Below are 22,579 nucleotides of genomic sequence, written 5' to 3'. Positions count from 1 at the left end.
GGCAAATTGAAAAGCCTTGTAAAGACCCTATTTCAAGATGTGTTTTAGTTTTCGCGTTCAGACTATTCGAAATCTCTGTAGTGGCTGGTTGTTGTATTTTCCCTGAAATAGGGGAAAAGAAGAACTCTTTGCAGTAACCTGGAAGAAGGCACATTTCTTCAGAAAGACACTTTGATTGATGATTGAAGGAAATCAGTTTGTGTGTCCAACAATGATCAAAGAACATCTCTCTGCACCCACCAAAGACCTTCCTAACTGGTAAGAACTTAGTTAAGGCACCAGAGCCTGTTGAATGCAATGACTGTTTAATTCTGTGCACAATACTGAAAACTGCCTGATACCAGTGAACTTGGAGAAGTGAATAGTAATGACTGAACAGTGGAAAAAACATCTTGAAAAAACATAAACACGCCCACCCGTGCACGCACAAGCGCACGTGCGTTTAGAAGTAGGAGGGGTTAAGGTAAGTAACTTAATAGTGATAAGTTAAATATTGATCTTATTATTCTGTGGTAAGAAAATGAAACCAGTTTTGTTTAAGTTGCCATAGTCTTGGTGAATTTCTGTTGCTGCTAGTTTGTGAGTCCTCGGGGCTCGTAATATTTGGGAGATCTTGGCTAGGTGTTTGTCAATCAAGAAAGGCTTAGAAGTTGATAATGTTGACCATGATGGTAAATTTGACACCAGTGGTCAACAGGTCCAACCAGTTCTGAGGAAGGGCCCCTGATCCAAACTACTAACTTGCTTTCCTTTCCACAGATGCTGCTTGATTCAATGAGTTCTGCTATTATTTGTTTTGGGTTCAGAACAAAGATGACCTAATCTTTCATGGCACCTTTGATGGCATCTTAAGCCTCTAAAATTCAGAGAATCTCATCATTTTCTCTTTATCTCTGTCCATAGATATCATCTTCAAGGAGATAAATTCTTCTGTTGGTCGCAGCAGGAATTACTGCCGACCGCAAATACAATTGTCTTGTTTTCCTCTGGTAGTCAGGGTTGTCATATTTGATTCAATCCAAGGCAGCACAAGTGACTCCATTCTGACCTGATGGACAGAATCTTTAAAGTACAAAAACTTAACTTCTTGAATGAAATAATTTTTCAGCAAACCTTCTAATAAATAAATCCTTGCCTCCAGTTGGTGGGAAAGCAGCTATAAGTTCGTGAACATTGGCATCTTTGGCTGAGAACACGCAAGTTTCCCAAGTCTGTTTCAGGACGCTCCGGAAATCTTTAGGCATTGTGATGAGGTGAAAGATATGAAACAAGATTTGTATAAACTGACTATTCAGTTATAGCAACCAAAAACAGCTTGACCTGAGTGGGTTGCAGGCAGCTAGCTGAATCTGCTGGAGTCACATGCAGAATTTAACAAATTGGAGCAGATTTCAACATGTTGGCAACTGCATGGACTTTATTAAAGTTCAGCACTATTATGCAAAGTATTTTAAAACACTCCAACTTAAACTCCGATGCTGTCATGAACGTGCTAACTGAACCTTATTAGCATGTGAACAAAAGAAATATAAAAGTAAGGCAAATGCATCCAAGAAAGTGTACAAAGAATGATGAAGTTTATTCATAATCAGAAAGTAGATGAAGAAGTAAGTACATGACAGGTGGTTTATGTTGCTGTGAGAATGACATAATCATCCTGTGAAATGTGACATAATGATTGGCTAAATACTTTCTTTTCTGCGTCAAACTAAACTTTATTTCCCCTGAAATCATTTACCAGTTTACCCAGGATATGTTTACATTTCTGTTCTATTATTTTAAATGTTATTAATAGTTTTGAATCATACTTTTATAATTTCTGTTAACAATTCAATAGAAGTGTTTAAAACTATGACTCCATTCATTCATTTTATTTTTCTTAGACCCTAGAACTCTGGTGACCTCCGGCACCCCTCAGCACTTTAGCAGTGTGAGACAAGTACATTAGTTTTTTGTACATTACTTCTATTAATAATACTCAATGAATTTTGAATTCACTTTTTAAAAATAAAAAGTCAATACAAGTATTAGAATACTTTTTCTAGTAAACATGATGTGCTTAAAGGGAGCACAAGACACAGGACCCATGTCAGTTTATCAGGAGGGCAGAAATTGAGCCCCAGTGAGTATAAAGTGTGCAAGGGAAATGAGCCTATTGAGTTTAATGGCTGCATGGGAAATGGAGCCCCAATGAGATTCAAGGAGACACAAAAATTGGATAAGAACTTAAGAAATAGAAGCAGTAGAAGGTCATCTGGACATTTGAGCCTGCTCTGCCATTTAATAAGATCATGGTGATCTGGCCGTGTACCGTGAACAGGGATTCACTGGTAGTGTGTTGTGCTAATGGCTGGCTCTGCCCCCATCTATTCACATATAACCCTGGTTTTATGTCTAAACCCAGAACCCTTCCAAAGACTACTGTCAAACCCTACCCATAAGTATAAGCTAATAAAAGCGTTTGTTCTCCCTCCAGTCGTGAGAGCTTTTATTCACGCTACACTTTTATTAGCTTATTCCCTAAATGATGAAAGTGCTAATCAAGCCCGGTATGCAGCTGATAGACCCTCTGTCCCCTGACGCAGCTGAGGAGTTCACATACTGGCTAGACTGCTTCCAGGCCGACCTGAATGTGACCAGATGTCTTCCACACTGATGAACTCGAGGTCCACACTTATTTCGAGGGTAGGATTGTAAGGGTATGCAGTCATCAGGGACTTCACTACATATGATGCTGCCATCGATGCATTGATGGCTCAGTATTTGAAGTCACAAAATGAGGCACCAACTCACTCTACATCACCAATGGCCAGGAGAGACCATCGATGACTACCTGCTGGATCTGTGGAGGCTTGCCAAAAAGTGCAGGTACGAAGTAGCTATGGGCCAAGTTCATGAGGAAGAACAGATCCAGGACACCCGAGTCGCGGGGTCCACTCGAGATACATGAGGCAGTGACTGCTCGAGTCGAGAAAGAAGAACCTGGCTAGTCACATTGAACTGGCCAAATCGTTGGAACAGGCCAAACTCAAGAACGATGACCTCAAAGCCAGCGAGTTTGCTCACCCAGGTGACCCCGTCCAAGGACTGGTTGCTCCCACAACCCCAGTCCTAATGGCTGCCGCTTCCCGTGCTAGGGAGCGCTCCTGTGCTAGGGAGTGTTTTTTTCTGCGGCAAGATCCAGCACCCCTGATCTCATTGCCCAGCTAAAGACTCAGTGTGTTCCAGCTATGGCAAGAAAGAGCATTGGGCGAGGGTTTGCCATGTGAGAGGAAGCACGCAGAAGTCCACAGGCTGCACCATTCCTAGATCTGATTCCAGCCCCAAACTGTCTGCCCCGAATTCACCCGAGCCCACTTGTTGTGCTACATGCCAACGAAGGGTGGCAGTGAGGAAACAGCACGAAAAGCCATCTTGCCATAACCCAAATTCAAACGGGGCCATTATCGTCAGAGCAGGGCATCTATATTGCTGCACCATGAGGTCAACGCCATCTTACCCATGCAGGGCAACCCAGACAGTAGGGGCCATTCAAGTGAGGAGTATGGAGTCTCCAGGGTCCTAGATCAGGACAGACCTCACCAGGTCTGCAACTCCATAGTGACTGAAGGTATATGGACATTCCACTTAATGTCTAATCGACACAGGCTTGACTGAAAGCTTCATTGACTCACGGATTGTGCAAGAGTACAACCTAAAGATGTATCCTTCCAATTATCCCATATTCCTTGCATTTCATTCGCATTCTATGAATATTCAACAACATTGTATAGTACATCTGTCGTTTGAAGGGGGGAGTGGGAATTCTGTAAATTTCACCTGTATATACTTGATGAATTGTGTGCTCCAGTGCTGTTGAGTCTAGACATCCTGCATCACTTTAAAAGCGTGACCTTAGAGTATTTTGGTCCTCTCCCCCTGTAACCGTTCGGAATGGAGGGCTCCTAAAATCAGAACCCACATGCAGCCTCTCCAAACTGAATATTGACACCCCCCCCCCACCTCTCTTCCCGAATCTGTCCTCGGATTTCAAACCTATTGCTACCAAGAGCAGGAGGTACAGCACAGCAGACCAAGATTTTATAAAGTGTGAGATATAATGTCTGCTCGCCGAAGGTATCATCGAACCTAGCACCAGCCCGTGGAGAGGACCAGTGGTAGTGGTAAAAGGGGAAAATAAGTCCAGACTAGTAATTGACTGTAGCCAAACTATTAATCGGTACACACTCCTGAATACATACCCCCTCCCTCAAATTTCAGATATGGTGAATGATAATGTGCAGTATTGGGTCTATTTGACCATCGACCTGAAAGCTGCTTATCACCAGCTGCCAATCCATTCCAAGGACCATCAATATACAACATTAGAGGCTAACGGTCATCTCTATCAATTCCACAGAGGTCCCTTTGGCATCACTAATAGGGTTTCTATCTTCCAGAGGCAGATAGACAGAATGGTCGATGTGTGGGTTGAAGACTACCTTCCCCTACCTCGATAATGTCACCATCTGTGGCCATACCTTGGAAGATCATGACACCAACCTCCAGAGCTTTCTCCACGTGGCAAAAACCCTGAATCTCACTTAAAACTCTGATAAGTGCATGTTCAGAGCTAAACACCTGGCTATCCTTGGCTACGTGGTGGAGAATGACATCATTGGCCTCAATCCTGATAGGATGCGCCCCCTGTTAGAGCTCTCCATTCCCAAGACCACAAAGGCTTTGAGGAGTTGCCTGGTGTTTTTCTCATATTACGCCCAGTGGATCCCTCAATACGCTGATAAGGTTTACCCTTTCTTAAAATCCACTAATTTCCCCCTCTCAGCTGAAGCCCAAATGACTTTTAACTACCTCCAGAACTACATTGCAAAAGCCGCCATGCATGCAGTGGATGAGAATGTACCTTTCCATGTGGAAAGCGATGTTTCAGATGTAGCCCTGGCCACTACCCACAACCAGGCAGACAGGTTGCATTTTTTCTCGGACACAAGGCCACAAGCTCCGGAACGCACTTGTGGAAAAGGAGGCTCAAGCCATTGTAGAAGCCGTAAGGCACTGGAGACACCACCTGACCATTTACATTCCTCACTGACCAGCGCTCTGTCACATTCATGTTTAATGATGTCAAGAGGGGCAAAATCAAGAATGACAAGATTTCTTGATGGAGGATCGAGCTCTCCACCTACAATTATGACATCGCCTATTGGCCAGAAGCCCTTAATGACTCTCTGGATGCCTTATCCAAAGGAAGCTGTGCCTCTGCACACACCGGCGAAATGTGGTTTCTGCATAATGAGCTCTGCCATCCAGTGATTACCTGCATGGGTCATTTTGTCAAGGCGCGCAATCTGCAAGGTGCGCAATCTGTCAGGGAAATGACCAGGTCTTGCCAGGTCTCTGCGGAGTGCAAGCGTACTTCTACCGCCCTGCAAAGGCACACCTGATCAAGTCATCCAGGCCCTTCGAATGGCTCAGTATTGATTTTAAGGGACCTCTCCCCTCCACGAACGGGAACACTTTCTTGCTCTCTATCATTGATGAGTACTCCTGCTTTCCATTCGCCATTCCGTGTCCAGACACATCCACTTTGTCAGTCATAAAGGCCCTAGATTCCATTGCCCTGTTTGGGTATCCTAGCTATAGTCATAGCAACTGGAGCTCATTCTTTATGAGTGATGAGTTACATCAGTACCTGCTGGCAAGGGACATTGCAACCAGCAGGACTACTTGATACAACCCTTGGGAGATCAGACAGGTTGAAAAGGAGAACGCCATGGACTGGAAGGCTGTCAAGCTGGCCCTGAAGTCAAAAGGCCTTCCAGACTCATGCTGGCAGGAATTCCTCCCTATGGCGCTCCATTCCATCCAGTCACTACTGTGTAACATGACCAACGCTACTTCTCACAAGCTCCTATTCAATTTCAAAAGAAATTCGACATCAGGAACTACACTCCCATCCTGGCTCACCACTCTTGGTCCAGTCTTTCTCAGGAAGCACTTGAGGAGAAGCAAGACAAAGTCCCTGTTGGAAAGGGTGAAACTGCTCCATGCCAATCCCACGTACGCCTATATAGAGTACCCGGATGGCAGGGAGGACACCAGCTCCATCAGGGACCTGGCACCCGCCAGAACAGAGGGTCTGTTGCCTCAAGTGCCTTGCAAGCCACCCCCAGTCATGGTCTCAGGGAATCCAGTTCGGGAGGAAACTGCATCCCCCTCCACCATTGAGCCAGTGATCTAGCCCACCTCTCCTCCCTCACAAGGGGACCAGGAGACCTAAGGTGTCCAAGGCCCCCCGGTGCTAAGGTGCTCCACCAGGATATCGACTCTCAGATCACTTAAATCTGTAAATTTGTAAATAATTGTACATTTTCAACCATTTGTTTCTGAACCTATGTTTTCTGTCTTCATTCACAGACCCTAAATTCTGCAGGAAGGCAGGAATGCAATAAACTGGGATTCACTGGTTGTGTGTTGTGTTGATGGCTGGCTTCTCCCCCATCTGCTCACATATAACCTTGGTCACCTGCCTAAACCTAGAACCCTTCTGAAGACTTCTGTGAAACCCTTCCCATAGTTATGTTAATAAAAGCGTTTGTTCTTCCTGCAGTCGTGAGAGCTTTTATTTGTACTACACCGTGGTCTCAGCAGTTATAAGTTAATAAAAGCTTTTGTTCTTCCTGCAGTCGTGAGAGCTTTTATTCATGCTACACCGTGGTCTCAGCTCCATTTACCTATCTTTAATTTCCCTACAATGCAAAAACCTATCTAATTGTGTTTTTAATATGTTTAATTAACAGCCTTCACTGCTTCCATGGGCAGAGAATTCCATAGCTTCACTATTCCCTGAGAAAAGCAGTTCCCCTTCATCTCTGTATTGTATTCAAATCCCCTGAATCTTGAGGATTTGTCCCCTGGCTCCACTTTCACCAACGAGTGGAAACAACTCTCAAGCCTCCATCTTAGCTATTCCTTTCATAATTTAATATGTTTCTATTAGATCCCCTCTCATTCTTCTAAATCCTTGCAATTATTGTCCCAGGCAATGATGGGCAACATGATTAGCATAGCGGTTAGCGCAACGCTGTTACAGCACCAACAACCTGGGTTCCAATCCCATGCTATCTGTAAGGATTTTGCAAGTTCTCCCCATGTCTGCGTGGGTTTCCTCCAGGTGCTCCAGTTTCCTCCCACCCTTCAAAAATGTCCGGGGGTGGTAGGTTAATTGGGCATAATTAAGCAGTGCTGGCTCGTGGGCCAGAAGGACCTGTTTACCATGCCGTATGCATGTCTAAAGATATCTCCCAACCTCTCATCTCCAAAATCAATCAGCTGAACCTCCACTGTACTGCTGCCAAATCTAGTACATCTTTTCTCAAGCAAAGAGACAAATACTGCAGGCAGTACTCCAAGTGTGGCCTCACCACTACCCTGCTCAGTTGCAGAAGAGCTTCCCTGCCATTAAATTTAATCCCTCTAGCAATGAAGGCCAATATTCTTTGTGGCATTTTGATTACCTGTTGCACCTCTAAAACAACCATTTGTGATTCATGCATAAGCACTCCCAAATCCCACTGCACTACAGTATGCTGGCATCTTTCACGGAAATTTGATCTTCTATATTTCTGTCCAAAGTAGTTAACTTCAGATTTACCAACACTGTACCTCAATGGGGTGAGTGTTTCAATGGCTGGTGTTATACACAGAGGAAACTTGGGACTATTTTATGCTGGAGCATGAACATTGCAAGACTGTAAGAGCCACATCACACTTGAGTGGTGAGCATGCTCAGTGTGACAGTGTACCAATACATGACCAGTACTGATGTGAGTAAAGATTTGTACTTCTAAACTTACAAGCTTTTCTTAGTGTTTATTAAGACCCCTGAGGGTAAAACTGTGGGCATAACTTGGTGGCAATGGTGGGATTGATAGAAACCCACATCATATAGGAAAAAGAATCCCTATAAATGAAAATAAACACGAAGAGAAGGAAACAAAGAAAAAGCACCATTACCTGACTACCAGAGCTGGAGAAGAAAATGGCCACAGCAGCAACATTACACCCAGTCACGAAGCTGATGACATCATAGAGGCTTTTAAAAAGTTCAAGCAGAATTGCAACCTGGCATTCAAAAGTTTCCTCAATGGAATCACACCAGAGGAAAAGGTTAGTTACATCTTTCTTTGGACGGGGGAGCGAGGACTGGACCTGTTTATTAGCTGGGCGCTGGCTGAAGAGGAAGAAAATAACCCAGAAACGATATTTGAAAAATTTTCCTCTTGTCTGGAACAGAACTCCAACCATAGAATAAAGCAATATGAATTCCAGAGATTAAAACAAGAGCTTGATGAGTCAGTAGATAATTTCCTTACAATGCTAAAGAACATTGCAGCAAAATGCATGTTCAAAGAAATAGAGGAAAGAATAGTAGACCAACTAATTTGGGGAAGCGTTCATACTGAAGTACAGAAAGCTCTCATAGGAAAAGACAGCTTAAAACTAGCAGATGCCGTAGATGCAGCTAGGACCTTCGAGGCCACTAGGAGGCAAATGCAATCCCTCTCTGTGCAGGCCAACATGCAGCACAGAGATAGAAGGGTAGATGCCATAAAGCGCATGCAGAGAAAGTCACAGACATCCAAGAACCGCAGGAGGAGCGGCAGAATACACCCCTTCGGTGACCGCAAGAAATGCCTCGCGTATGGTTTGAAGTGCACGACCTGTGGGAAGGTCAGTCACTGGGAAAAGATGTGTAAATCTGACACGAAAAAAGAGAGAAACCAAGAATACAGAAGGAAAGTACACCACGTTGAGGGAAGTGAAAGCAGTGACTCCAATTCACTGACGCTCGGCATCGTAACAATACTCCTCCATGGAACGTCCAAGAAATGGAAGTGAAAACAAAATAAATTACACACCACTATCCAAGTAAAAATAAAGATTGGAAACAAACCAACAATATTCAACTTCAAAGTAAAGTTGGATACAGGATCACAAAGCAACGTTCTCCCACTTAGACTGTACCACCAGATGTTCTCCGAGCACATGAAAAATGGGTACCCAGAGGAAAGCACACTTGAAGCCGTAAATGTCACGCTCACAGCCTATGGTGGCCCCGTGATTAAACAACTAGGAAAAGTCCAAATAAAAGGCAAACATAAAGGAAAGAGCATCATATGCACATTCTTTGTGGTTGACGCCGACGGACCAGCAATCCTTGGCCTGAATAGTTGTCAGAAATTACAGCTAATCTCTGTAAGCAATGAGATCAGGGAGAAGAAAATGTCCAAGAGGATCAATAGCGACACCCCGCTTGAGCAACACCCTCCGATCACAAATAAGGCCGAGCTCATGGACATGTACCCTGAATGCTTTGATGACACAGCTGGGTGCTTTGGGAACTTTGAATACCACGTTACTATAGACCCAAAATACAAACCAATAATCCATGCTCCACGGAAGGTGCCAATAGAGCTGAAACAAAGGCTAAAGCAGGAGCTGGAAGAAATGGAGGAAACACGAGTAATAGCAAAAGTAGTTGAGCCAACTGACTGGGTAAATTCTAGAGTAGTAAAATAAAAACCGAATGGCCGCCTAAGAATATATCTGGAGCCCAAAGACTTAAACCAAGCAATCAAAAGAGGGCACTATCCAATACCAATGCTGAAAGACATCACTTCTGAAATAGCAGGATCCAAAATCTTCAGTATGCTAGATGCCGAGAATTGGTATTGGAATGTGAAGCTGGATGAAGAATCAACACTGCTAACAACTTTCAGCACACCATTCGGCCAGTACAAGTTCCTGCACCTACCTTTTGGCCTAAACGTGAGCCAAGACATCTTCCAGCAAAAGATAGATGAGACCTACAGGGGATGCAAGGGCGCTGTCGGCATTGCAGATGACATCCAGACCTTTGGCAGAGTTGGAAAAACCCATGATCTCCACCTACATGAGGTCATGGAGAGAACAAGAGGGGCCGGCATCAAACTCAATGCAGACAAATGCATCATCAAGGTGGAGGAGTGCCAGCTCTTCGGAATGGTTTACACACCTGAAGGAGTCAGGCCAAGCCCAGAGAAGGTAACAGAGATTGCTGAAACGGAACACCCAAAGGACATAAAGGAACTGAGAAGCTTCATCGGCCTTGTCCAATATATGAGTTCCTTCACCCCACACATGTCAGACCACAGAGTCAACCTCAGAGAGTTTCTGAAGGAGGATGTGGAGTTTCAGTGGTCACCATCACATCAGCGAGATTTTGATAAGCTTAAGGAAGTGGTCTGCAGAGAAATAGAACTGAGCGACTATGACAGAAAAAAAGCCTGTCACATTACAAGTAGAGGCCTTGGGGAAGTATTGGTGCAAGAAGGAAAGCCTTTGCTTTAAAAGCCCTGACAACAGCAGAGACCAAATATTCCAATATTGAAAGGGAGCTGTTGGCAGTCGTATATGGATGCAAAAAAATTTGACATAAATACAGTTCGTGGTAGAGAGTAATCATCGCCCGCTGGAACACATCCAGAAAAAGAAACTCAGCAAGGCACCAGCCAGACTACAGAGGCTACTCCTCCGGCTCCAATGTTATGACTTTACCTTGAAGTATAGGCCAGGGAAGGAAATGGTGCTCGCTGATGCTTTGTCACATCTTTCCCCAAATGAAAAATACGAAATGAAAGACATGGAAATCAAGATACATCACCTCATCAGGGTAACCAATAACAAATTAGACCTGATTAAAGAAGAAACTGCAAAGAATGAAGAGCTGCAGCTACTTCTCCCAACAGGCGATACAGGGATGGCTAGAAAGGATAAAGCAGGTAAAGCCTACAATACGTCAGTATTGGTCTGTCAGAGACGACATATCCCTGGAGAATGGTGTACTGCTGGCAGGGTCTCGGCTGATAATACCAGAGAGAATGAAAAAATAAATTCTCCAGAATATACACCAAGGCTACATGGGAATCGAGCAAAGTCAGCAGTTTAGGCGTGTATAAGGACATCGAAAACATGGTGGTGACATTTCTGGTATTCCAGAAATATACAACAAAAGGAAGAGATGATACCTGCAGAAATACCCACCAGGCCATGGCACACAGTAGGAGCAGACCTGTTCACAGAAAACCAAGAATGGTATCTGATTGTGTCCTGCTCCTATTCCAAATTCCCCTTCATCAGGAAAGTGAAGGACTTGGAAGCACTAACCATCACTGCTGCAGTATGTGCACTCTTCACAGAACAGGGAATACTCAAACAAGAGACATGTGACATTGGGACCCAATTCACATCGCATGAATTCAGAGAAATGGCAGCAGAATATGGGTTCACCATCACTACTTCATCACCACATTACCCAAAACACCATGGATTCATTGAGAGGCATGTACAGACAATTAAACACATTCTCACAAAGTGTCGAGAGACAAAGGAAGATCCCTGTCTCGTCCTTCTGTCACTGCGAGCCACGCCTTTGAGGGCCAACATGATGTCCCCAGCAGAACTTCTGAATGGCAGGAAGTACAAGACAACCCTGCCAAGCAAAATTCATCCACTAGACGACCAAGAGGAAACAAGAAGAAAGTTGATTAACGTACAAGAGGAAAGTCGTCAACATTATAATAAGCATGCACAAACATTACCAGAACTCTTCCGAGGGCAACATGCGCATGTTCAAGAGCCAGTGATAAAAAGCTGGAGTCCGGCAAAGATTGTTAGAGAAGCTGAGACGCCAAGGTCATACATCATTGAGACAGAATCTGGCAGGCAGCTGAGATGAAACAGGACCCACATTCGCCCAACCCTGGATCTGACACGTAAAGTGACAGAAACACCAGCAGCTTCTATATTTCCAACAACTGGTGAGGGGAAGCGAGTAGAAACCCCAACCGACAACACCGTAACAACTGAACAGTAGCAACAGGAGAACCGAGGCAAACAACACCACCACCCACAACTGTACTAATGTCACCAAACCAAACAGACGCAACAAGGTCTACGAGGTGGAGAATCAACATCCTACTGAAAAGAATATGTAAATTACAAATGTGTAATTAGAATAATTAATTAATTCTTAATGGCAAGTGCAGGTAACGAAGCAGTAACAATTTATTTTTAAGAAATTTTAAATTTTAATAAACCTTTTAAATTTTTTTTAAGAAGGAAGGATGTTATATACAGAGGAAACCTGGAACTATTTTATTCTGGAGCATGAACACTGCAAGACCATAAGAGCAGCATCACACTTGAGTGGTGAGCATGCTCAGTGTGACAGTGTACCATACATGACCAGCACTGATGTGAGTAAAGATTTGTGCTTCTAAACTTACAAACTTTTCTTAGTGTTTATTAAGACCTCTGAGGGTACAACCAAGCTGGTATTTTCCTGCAAACAATTTGGCTAATAATAAACTCTTGACTCTCAGAGTAACCCCCGCAACTGCACATCAGGATAAAGAAGCAGAATAACCAGAACTGGTTCAACCAGTCAGTAGGGCATAGTGAGTGCGAGCAAAATCGGCTCCCAGGTGCAATAATGTCCACAGCTGACAGTCCTGTAAAGGTGGGTGCTCTTTGGACATTGAACGATATGCAATAGGTATGCACCCGCTGGGCCTACCCCTGGTTCCCCATGAGATGGTACAGCTGTTGCTATCCAAGTACGTCATACTGTACATGCTCCACCTCAATGATCTCAGGGAGCACTCAGCCTAGCACGTACACCGGGACAAAAGTGAAATCACTGAGGCATAAAGGTTTTTGATGGTTGCCTTTCCCCAATATGGCACTGCCCAACTATTCCGGGAGGTGATATGTATGACCACTGTGATGGGCACATTGTATTGAGACACACAGAGGGCACCCTGTCTTGGATAGCAGCCGAACTGATGGCTGTCCATTTGGTATCCCTATGAAATTGGTTGGCCCTCGACAATCTGCTGGCAGCCAAGAGTGGCACCTGCATTGGATAACTTAAAGAGTTCTGACCAATGCAGAAATATCACTCACTTAGCCGAATATGTCAGAGAATCAGTAAACAAAATTAAAAAGGCTATGGACCAGTAGCTTGAACACGATACCTCCTGGGGAAGATGGTGGCCATTTGCGGCACAGGAAAGAAGATGGGCCACCGTTGTTCACTGGTTCGTTATCATCAGCCTCATAATAAATGAGATTTGTGTGCTGTGATGTGTATGGCAATTTGTAAAACATTCGCAGGAGCTTTTCTTACTCTTGAATGGATTAATGGAATGTTGTAACTTACAAGGGGTGGAATGAAACGAGGAGGGGTATGTGATCCCTCTGGCTGGAACCTAGTCAGAGGTTATTTCACCTGCCAATCAAGGCTTAGCTCACCTAGAGGTGAGCACACACCTTCCTATTAGCTCCTTCAATAGTTCACACCATACCATTGGCTCCCTTAATCACCTTACTTATTTTGGGAATACCTGAGCTGGCCCTCCAGTTGGCTGCTGAATGAAGTCCAACACGCAGAGCAGCTCTCTTTTCCCTGAGCAACAAACCCTAGCTCAACTCCAGATAGCACATTGTAGGTGATGCTGAAGAGACCATTGTCGGGTGTGTGCTGTTATGGTTGGTGCATGCATGTAGTGTGTGTGTGTGTGTGTGTGTGTGTGTGTGTGTGTGTGTGTGTGTGTGTGTGTGTGTGTGTGTGTGTGTGTGTGTGTGTGTGTGTGTGTGTGTGTGTGTGAGAGTTCAGACTCGTTACTTCTCTGATGCGCCAAACATGTTCTCACCATCACAGTTCATCAGTTCATTCTCCGTATCCTCTACACAATTTGCTTTCCCACTCAATTTAGTGCCATCAGTAAATCATTGATGTTTATAGTGAACAGTCAAAGATCAAAATCTGACCTCTATGACACTCCGCTCATCACTGATTCTCAACCAGATAAACATCTGTTTATCCAAATTTTATGCCTTCTATAGGTTAACCAAGTCTATATCAATGCTGATTTTTAGCCCTAGCTCCACGCATGCTTATTTCATGTATGAGTCCTTTATGTGGCACATTATTAAATGCCTTCTGGAAATCCAGGTATTCGACATCCATCTGTTCCCCTCTATCCACTGCACTTGTTATATCCTCAAAGAATTCATTGAATTTGCTAAACATAACATAACTTGACCTTCCAGTATCCATGCTTGCCTCTGTCTGATGGAACAATTTCAATTTTATTGTTGGTGTTTTGGCTTGGAATCCTACATCAAAAATTGATGAAAGGTTCTGACCTGAAAAATTACCCATTCCTTTTCTCCCGCTGTGGCTGCTCGGCCTGCTGAGTTCCTCTAGCAGACCGACTTTTGCTCCAGATTCCAACATCTGCAGACTCCCATTTCTCCAAATGAACATGAAGTCTAGCGGTCATGGCAGCTCTCTACAAAAAATTGCTAGGGTTGAGAAATATTCAGGGAGACAAATTCGTCCCCAACAGTTACACAAAACAGGCAGCATTGATTTGGCTGCCTGATAAACAAGCCATCAGAGATTCAGCCTACTGACCAATTAAACAATGATTGCCATTGTATAAAATGGTGCCAAAAATCCCGATGAAATTCTGCCCTTTGGATTTATTTTTTTTAACCATCAGTGTCTCCTTAAAATCTATTTGTTGATTCTGATACAATGAATATTTCTTCAACATAGGGAAACTGCTCTTTCTAAAATATGTACAATCTGTTTTTGATTTTGAAGAGAAAGAATAGCATAACACAAGGCCAGTTGCTCAGGTATGCCAGATCACATGCTATCTCATGGGAAGCTGTATTAAAATTACTGAACGACAGATCTTAAATTGTGCTTTCAGAAGTAAAATAGTTTCTGGCAGGGATTCTTATTGACTGCTGCCAGTGGGACATCTGGAGAGGATTTCTCCCCTCTGTTTCCCTTTTTCACTTCCCTATCCTTCCAGCAAATGTCACTCAAAGATTTCTGAAGATCATAGTTCCATCATACCTGTTAAGAGTTTGATATACCAGATGCCTCATGGGATACATGCCAATAGCTCAAAAATGTTTCTTCTCAGACATGGCTAAACTTCCCCAGATGTTATTAAAAAAAAAGCATGCATTTTGTTTTCAGTTTCCAGTAGTAGAGATGTTATGATTCATCATGTTTATTTAAAATGATAGCACTTAATTTCAACAATTTAATCAAAGAAAACCTCATTTGGTCTCTAAATATGATTCAGACTTTGAGGACTTTTTAGGGTTTGGGTTTTTTTTTGGAAGAGCAAGTGAAAAAGTTTCATTTTGGCAAGAGACTGGATGTAGTCCTAATACACCAATGTGAAATCTCATTGTAAATTGAATTCAGACTGTGAAATACCATTTTCTGGACCTGCATTTTATTGGTTGCCATCGTGGATAGCTACTTTAAAAAGCCTCATGTTTCAATGAAGAGAGTAATACAATATTAAAAAAAGCAGAAATATAATTCTATCCATCTGGATAAACATTAGATTGCATTCAGATTTACCAAATGTGGTTCTTATGACTGGTAAAATGTACTTAGAGGAATTCCGTTCTAATTCAAATCATGAACAAATGTTACTTCTGGCTATGATGTATTACCAAAACCTGATACATTAAGGATAACCAAAGAGCTAAAATATGACAAGTCATTTCAAAGAATTTTAGTGTTATTTCATTCTTATGCCAGTCACAACATACCAAAGGATGACTGGATGGCAAATGGATAAGATGTTGTCTTTGGCTGTCAGATATCTAGGTTTCAGTTCTAAGCAAGATAAATGAGATGAAATCTCCATTCATGTGATAGTTATTATGTAACAGAAAACAAACTTGAGGACGTACAATCTAATGTTTTTTGCCCACAATGCTAAGCTATTTGAAATATTTTAAGCATTGTCCTAGTGTAACAACCTTATTCTGGGTCATGAGGCGAAGCAGTTTGAGAATTTTCATATGCATTATTTAAATTGAGCTTCACCGCTCATAATATATTTTTTGACTGTACATAACTGTTCTAAACATTTAGATTTATTACAGTTGAAGGTGTTCGCACAGTATGACTTGATGAGGAGCTGAGGATTTTTGGCTCAGTACTACAAATGAATGGTAATATTTATCCAAACAAAGATAGTGTGAGACTGCAATGTGACTAGGTTATTATGCTCATTGAGGTAGTAAGGAGCATTGATATGGGAAGTGCTATGTGAATCCTTGATGAGTTGCAGTAGTATCACCTTTAAAGAGGTTACACTGCAGCTGGGGCATAACGACGGTGGAGAGATTGAATGTTTTGGAACACAATAACTGTTCTAGAAAACCATATTCTGATTTATGTTATGATTCATGAAATTCAATGCAGTAGAGAGAATTCTGTTTTATCTGTGGTAATGAGACTTTGAGGTGGCATGAGATGTGACATGCAGAATGTGGTGAAACCACTATTGTATATACTCGTTATATTTAAATTACATGACCTTTCCTGGTTGACCCTGCTGTCACTGGCCGGTTCATGACTCCTCCCCTTTCTTCCCCATAAAGGCTATCATGCCACAAGTCTGCCCCCAGTTCGAGTCCGGGTCAATGTGAGCGACCGACACAGGGATGTTGTCCATCTCTTGCAAATAAAAGCCAATAGTTTCGATAACTTGTGTTTGTACAATTGATCGTGCATCACAGAATGTACGATTCACAACCTTGGCATGTATTCTTGTTCATCTAAATATGTATTCAGAATATTGAAGATGAGAGACTGAGTAACAGTAAAATAACTGAATAGGAGGGGAAATGTTTAAATTGTCTCATAAAAAATGCTATGAAATAAGTATCTCGAAGTGTCAACAGTGCTTGCCACAAATGCACAGTGCAAGTCTTACACATGTCTTTATGAAGTTCTTTACCTTCTGATAAAACTAGAAATGGAACTGAATATTTTGCAATCTTTACAATAGCGGGAAGGTAATTCAGTAAATTAATCAGAAAACCTTAGAAACACTCAGCAATCAGGCAGCAACTAAAGAAAGGCAAAAAGAGTTGTCATTTCAAGTTGATGACATTTCATCAAAGCTAGTCTTGATCAAAAGTCATTGATCTGAAATATTAACTTTTTTCTTTTTCCAAATAATATTTCCTGATTTGCAATGCATTTCCAATATACAGGAGGTCTTTGATAATCCATCATCCAATTGCTCAACAATCCTGTGGGGAGTGTGGCAGGGGCCAGGATATGGGTTTGGAGCAGAGGTTGGGGTCTGATACATTAAGAGTCACGAATATGAAGAGGTTTTCTCGTGGAACTGGAGTCCAAAGTGCTTACATGTTCCCCACTTCTTTTAAATACATGAAGTTCACTACAATATTTACGATATTAGTATAACTTGTAACAAGGGTAAGATAAAAGAGAAGGTTTGGGTATTATTAAGAGTGATATCCAATGGTCTGGAATATCTGCTGATCTGGCTCTATCAAAATCCCAAGAGTGCCAGATTATTAGAGTTTCAAAGTGCACATCAGATTTCCAACATCAGCGTTTTATATCGGAAAGTCACAATGAAATATTTGGAGTGGGTTAGGTCTAATCTAGTGTTGCAAGGAACCTCTGAAACTTTGTTGAAGGGTTCATAATGCTTGGTTTCCTAGAATCATTAACATCCTCCTTTGACTGACAGAAAACTTATTGAAAAAAAAATACTTTCTACCAGACTCAGTTGAAAATCACCCAGTTGCCAAGGATAGTTACTCTCAGTTCTCTTCCAGAACTGAATTCTTAAATCCATGGATGAATCAGATGAATGATAAAGTTGGAATCTTGGTTTTTCAGGTGAAAACCTTTCTGACAATCAATAAGCAGGTTAACAGGTTATAAGTAAGAAATTTCCCCTTCTTCCTAGTGTTCATAACTCCTTTCAGCTTCAGTCATGTTAAAGAATGTTCCTCTAAAGTTTTTAGGTAATTCTATATTAGTCTGTCTATGTGATTTGTTCAGGGTAACAAAGACACAAGATTCACTGAACTAAGTCTCAAATGCCTGATGTCAGAGAATACAAGTTGATTTCCTGACCAATGCATTCAGCACATATGCATACATCCCACTTCTGGTAATACGAGCTTTCAAAGGAAGTAATTCATTGCTATGCTGGAATAATATCAAATAAATACTGTGTTGGCTAGATAACGATTGACGGTTCAGAAAATATGTATGGAATTTGCATTTTTCATCCTTTACTAATCAAAGGGGAATAAAAAGAAAATGTGGAGTAAACTGATTACAGTGCCAACATTCTTGAGCAATAAATAGTACCTTGGTCCACTGCACCTTCTGCATGACAGGCTAAAGAACACATGTAAAAGACTGTTTAACCTGATGGGAAATCTAGTGGAAACTTAATTTCAAATTACTATATTTTCTACATATCCATGAGTAAAATAGTGATCAAGCTGAGGGATCTAGGACTCTGTTATTCCTTCTGCAACTTGATGCTCAACTTCTACATCAGCAGACTGTAATCAGTGCGGATTGGAAACATCATCTCCTATTTGCTGACTGTCCATAAGGGCACCTTAAGCGTGTTTGTGCATAGTCCCTATCCCCTGTACACTCATGACTGCAAAGACAAATTCAACTTCACCACAATCTATATATTTGAAAACATCGTTATTGACTGAACCTTGCTTGCAATATCAATAAGATGCAGAACTTACTGTTGATTTTATGGTGGGTCAGCTAAGGATCATGTACCTTTCTGCATTCATGAGATGGAGACAGAGAGGGTTGGAATTTCAAGCTCCTGAGTGTCCATATATTGGACAACCTCTCCTGAGGTCAGCATATCAAGGCAAAACTTGAAGTTGTGGCTACCACCCAGGCCTCTACTTTCTGAGGAGATTTGGCAGGTCACAGAATACTCTATCAAACTTCAACAGGAGTACTGTGGAACGTATACTGACTGGTTGCATCACATTCTGGTTTGGTCGCTTGAGTGCCCACGAATGCAGAAGGCTGCAGAAAAAAACATAGCTAAGCCCATCGCAGGCTCCAACCTGCCATCCAATGAAGTCATCAAAAAGGTAAACATCACAAAAGACCCCCATCAGCCTCGTCATCAACCTCTTCTCATTGCTACATTTGGCAAGAAGGAACAGAAGACCTCAAGATCCAATGACAGTTTTTTTTTCCCCTATGGCTAACAGGCTCTTGAATCTCCTCTTACTACTCTAATCATAAGTTATTCCAACTGAAAAGAAGACCTCCTGTTGAAACACCACTTTTTTCTTGCATGACTGTAGGTCTAAAACTGTACAATCTATCTGTTCTTTATACTTACAATCTCTCTTGGTACAGTAACTTAATGTATACTCTTACTGGAGCTTTTCTTTTACAAAGTACCTGTTTTGGCTGCATCAAGTAATAATCTCAGTGCATGTGCACATCACAGTTATGCTTATAACAATCAACTCATTATCATTCTCTTCATAATCTATGGATCACATTTTATGGAGGTGGCAGTGTGCAAATCAATGACAAGATATGTTAATTCTACTGAAACTCTCCCCTTATCTGTTTATCAGCATTTATCACTTTAAATTTTGATTACTAACTTGATCGGCTGAATTACTGTGCTGTTCAAACATTTATGGCCAAACTTGACAATTCCTTGCAACTCTCAGCTCTGACCACTTATGGAAATAATTTATGTTTTCTTATCACCTATACACAGAATATTCCAATATAATGGAAAAATGTAGCTACAGTAAAAAAAATAGTATGTAGTGATTTCTCAGCCAGTACTTCTGACTTTTTTTTTTCATTATACAACCTGGACGATTTGTTTACCTCAAACTGTGTTGTAAGAGTGCTTCCATCTTTACATCTTGGCTTTCAACTCTTCCCTGTGGCTGTTTTCTTCTGATACTCCATCCTCTTAAATTCTTTGTTTCAGTAACTTACAACTGACTAATCAAAGTGATTTCTTTAAACTTAATTTTCAATAGATTCAAATCTGCTGTTTCTCATAAACCTTAAAAAAAAAGGATCTTTTGACTAATTTCTTCAGTAATGACAACAGTGGCCTAAACAGTCAATGCTTTAACTCTCACGCTCCTATCATATTTCATACGTGTGAAACTTTGGAATTATTGTGGAATCAAACACAACTCTGAAAAGTCCAGTGAACTGATGAACTAATCCTTGATTGTCTATTTATTGAGATGTCCTCTGGATGAGTATTTTCCCTCGCTGGGAGTATTTTTTGCAGATCACCTTTAATGCAAACAACGTAGACACTCCTCCTCTATGAATTGTAATCAAGAGGGGATCACCTTTAAGCAAATCCTTCATTATTTTCTGTTAAATAAAGTTATTTTGGATATTATTTTTCTAACTTTTCACTCACCATCTTTCATTTCTGTGTGAAAATACCTAGTTTCAGATTATTGCCTCTTTACAAAGGTTCAAATATGGGATTCAATAATGTCAGAAAAATTAAAAAAACAAATTTTATTGCTCCATGGCATTGTGCTTTATTCATGTAGCACTAGTGTCCTGCTTTGCTTTTAAAAGTTCAATCATGTTGTTCCCCTTTTATATTTAAGAAATAAAAAGTGTTTTCTGTATTTAGTAACTACCTCATGTATAAGTATTGAAGTTAATAAAAATAAACATTCAGGTTTGACATCATTGCAGTTACATACTAACAAAAGTTATCTGTTGGTGAAATTTAAAAAAAATGTGTAGTGCCTTGGAAATATCCAGTAATTTACTTCTATGGAATTCTTTTGTAATTTGTAGGCAAAACAAAGCATGATACCATACCATTTAGAAGTAATTTTGTCAGTGAGCTAAGCTAAGAATGATAAACGTCTGATATAATTAGCAGCCTATTATAACTTGATGCTTCATGGCAAGAGAATAGTTGGCTTACAAGCAAATCACCATTCAAAATACTGTTTTGCACTTACCGTACACTTGTTTGGCTTTTCTCCTGAATGGACTCTCATGTGGATTAACAGTTTATAGCGAGCATTAAATGGCTTGTATCTGCGTGGGCAACCAGCCCAGAAGCAAGTAAAGTCTTCTCCTTTACGTTGGTCTATGTGTGCCTTTTCAATGTGACGTACAAGCTCCTCCTGCTCATCATACATTGCACTGCAGTCTATCCATCGGCAACAGTTTTTTCCATTAATTCTTGATGGCTCGCCATCCTCATCCAGCTGTGCCCCTTGTGGTGATAGTTGCCCATGGGTATGGGTCATGAGATGCCGGTGAGCATGATATGGTGGCGGAGGGCCCTGGGGAAGTGCAGGTATTTCCATGCTTGAGGAGAATTCATCCTGTTGTTCATTTTTAAATGCATCATACTGCTGATTACCAATCACCGAAATACCCTGTTGAATAACCATGCTGTTCATCACCATAGGGTGCAATGAAGAGTGCTCCAACTGCTGCATTCTCTGATACACACCATTGCTGGCTTCAAGGTCAGCAAGAGTAAAAAGGTTTCGTTCTTTACTAGTTGCATTGTAGGCTTGAGGGATGCAACTACCTCGCACCCCCAGAAAATGCCCACACACTTCAGGCTGAGGGGAGACATTAGCCGGGGAGCTTCTGGATCCATTGATGTATGCTACTAATGATGTTGGAGATGTACGAATAATGAGATCGATTCCAACTCCATCTGAAAAGGGGGAGGTGGAAAGTCCTCTTTTTCTTGATCGAGCAGAATTAGATCGGGCAGAATTGTGTGAGCTATTTTCATTTCCAAACAGGTAAGAAGGTAAAGAATTTGAGGTGCTGTTACTTGACATGGCAGTTCCAGGTGGGATACTCAGCACATCTCCTAGTTCACTGCCATTTTGGGAACCTTGGTTGGGTGGAAGTGATGGAAGGTTTGGGTAACCATGTGGCCACTCTTGCTTCACATTTAAGGTCGACTCGCTTTCTATTAGACTTATTGCAGTTGAGCCGAGTGATTCACCTGAAGTAATCGATCTAAATTAAAAGGTAAAAAAGAAATAGACAATGAAAATAAAACCCAAGTGTCACAATTCCTTTCCTCAAATAACAAAATATCAGTTGCCACTTGAAATATTCTGTTTCAAAGAAAAATAATGCTCTGAAGTTGCCCAATCCAACCTAATTATACAATTTACTTTTCAGTGGAAAGGTGCCTAATTGTTACAGCCTGGAAGCTCAAGTTTCTTAAAATAGAGCAAGTTCAGTTTCTTTGAAGTAAGCATAAAGCTTAACCTTTGTATTGTGTGTCATCATCTAGATTTGCACAAGGACTAAGACAGATGGCAAAACAGCAAGATTTGTCCATACTGAAAACCAGATCAGATCTATCAATTTAAATTTCAAGCAAATGTATCGCTAGAGCTGGGCAAAATGACACAAACATGGTACCTGTTTCTTTTTATCATGATTTATAATTTTTGCTTCTGTCACAATGTATTTCTGAAGCTACACAGTCCTTTTCCAACAATTAGTTTGGTGGCATGTCACACATCACCTAAATGGTGCAATCTATGATTTAACAATTAGACAATAAAAGCTTTCATATACATCAATTAAACAATACTTCCAATCGGT

The 22,579-nt window shown here is 41.5% G+C and overlaps 1 protein-coding gene across 1 annotated transcript in view; it reads right to left on the bottom strand.

The window, feature by feature from the left end:
* Positions 1–22,579, bottom strand: part of LOC138758388 (zinc finger protein GLIS3-like) — a 484,048-nt gene that overhangs the window by 334,390 nt on the left and 127,079 nt on the right. Inside the window, exon 3 of the mRNA XM_069927224.1 lies at positions 20,950–21,979. Coding sequence (XP_069783325.1) covers positions 20,950–21,979 — 1,030 coding nt within the window. The remainder of the gene's footprint in view (positions 1–20,949; positions 21,980–22,579) is intronic.

The sequence above is a fragment of the Narcine bancroftii genome, chromosome 1, assembly GCF_036971445.1.
Source record: "Narcine bancroftii isolate sNarBan1 chromosome 1, sNarBan1.hap1, whole genome shotgun sequence".
Classification (NCBI taxonomy): domain Eukaryota; kingdom Metazoa; phylum Chordata; class Chondrichthyes; order Torpediniformes; family Narcinidae; genus Narcine; species Narcine bancroftii.
The sequence above is the reverse complement of the archived record's forward strand: the minus strand, read 5'-3'. Positions and strand labels throughout refer to the sequence as shown.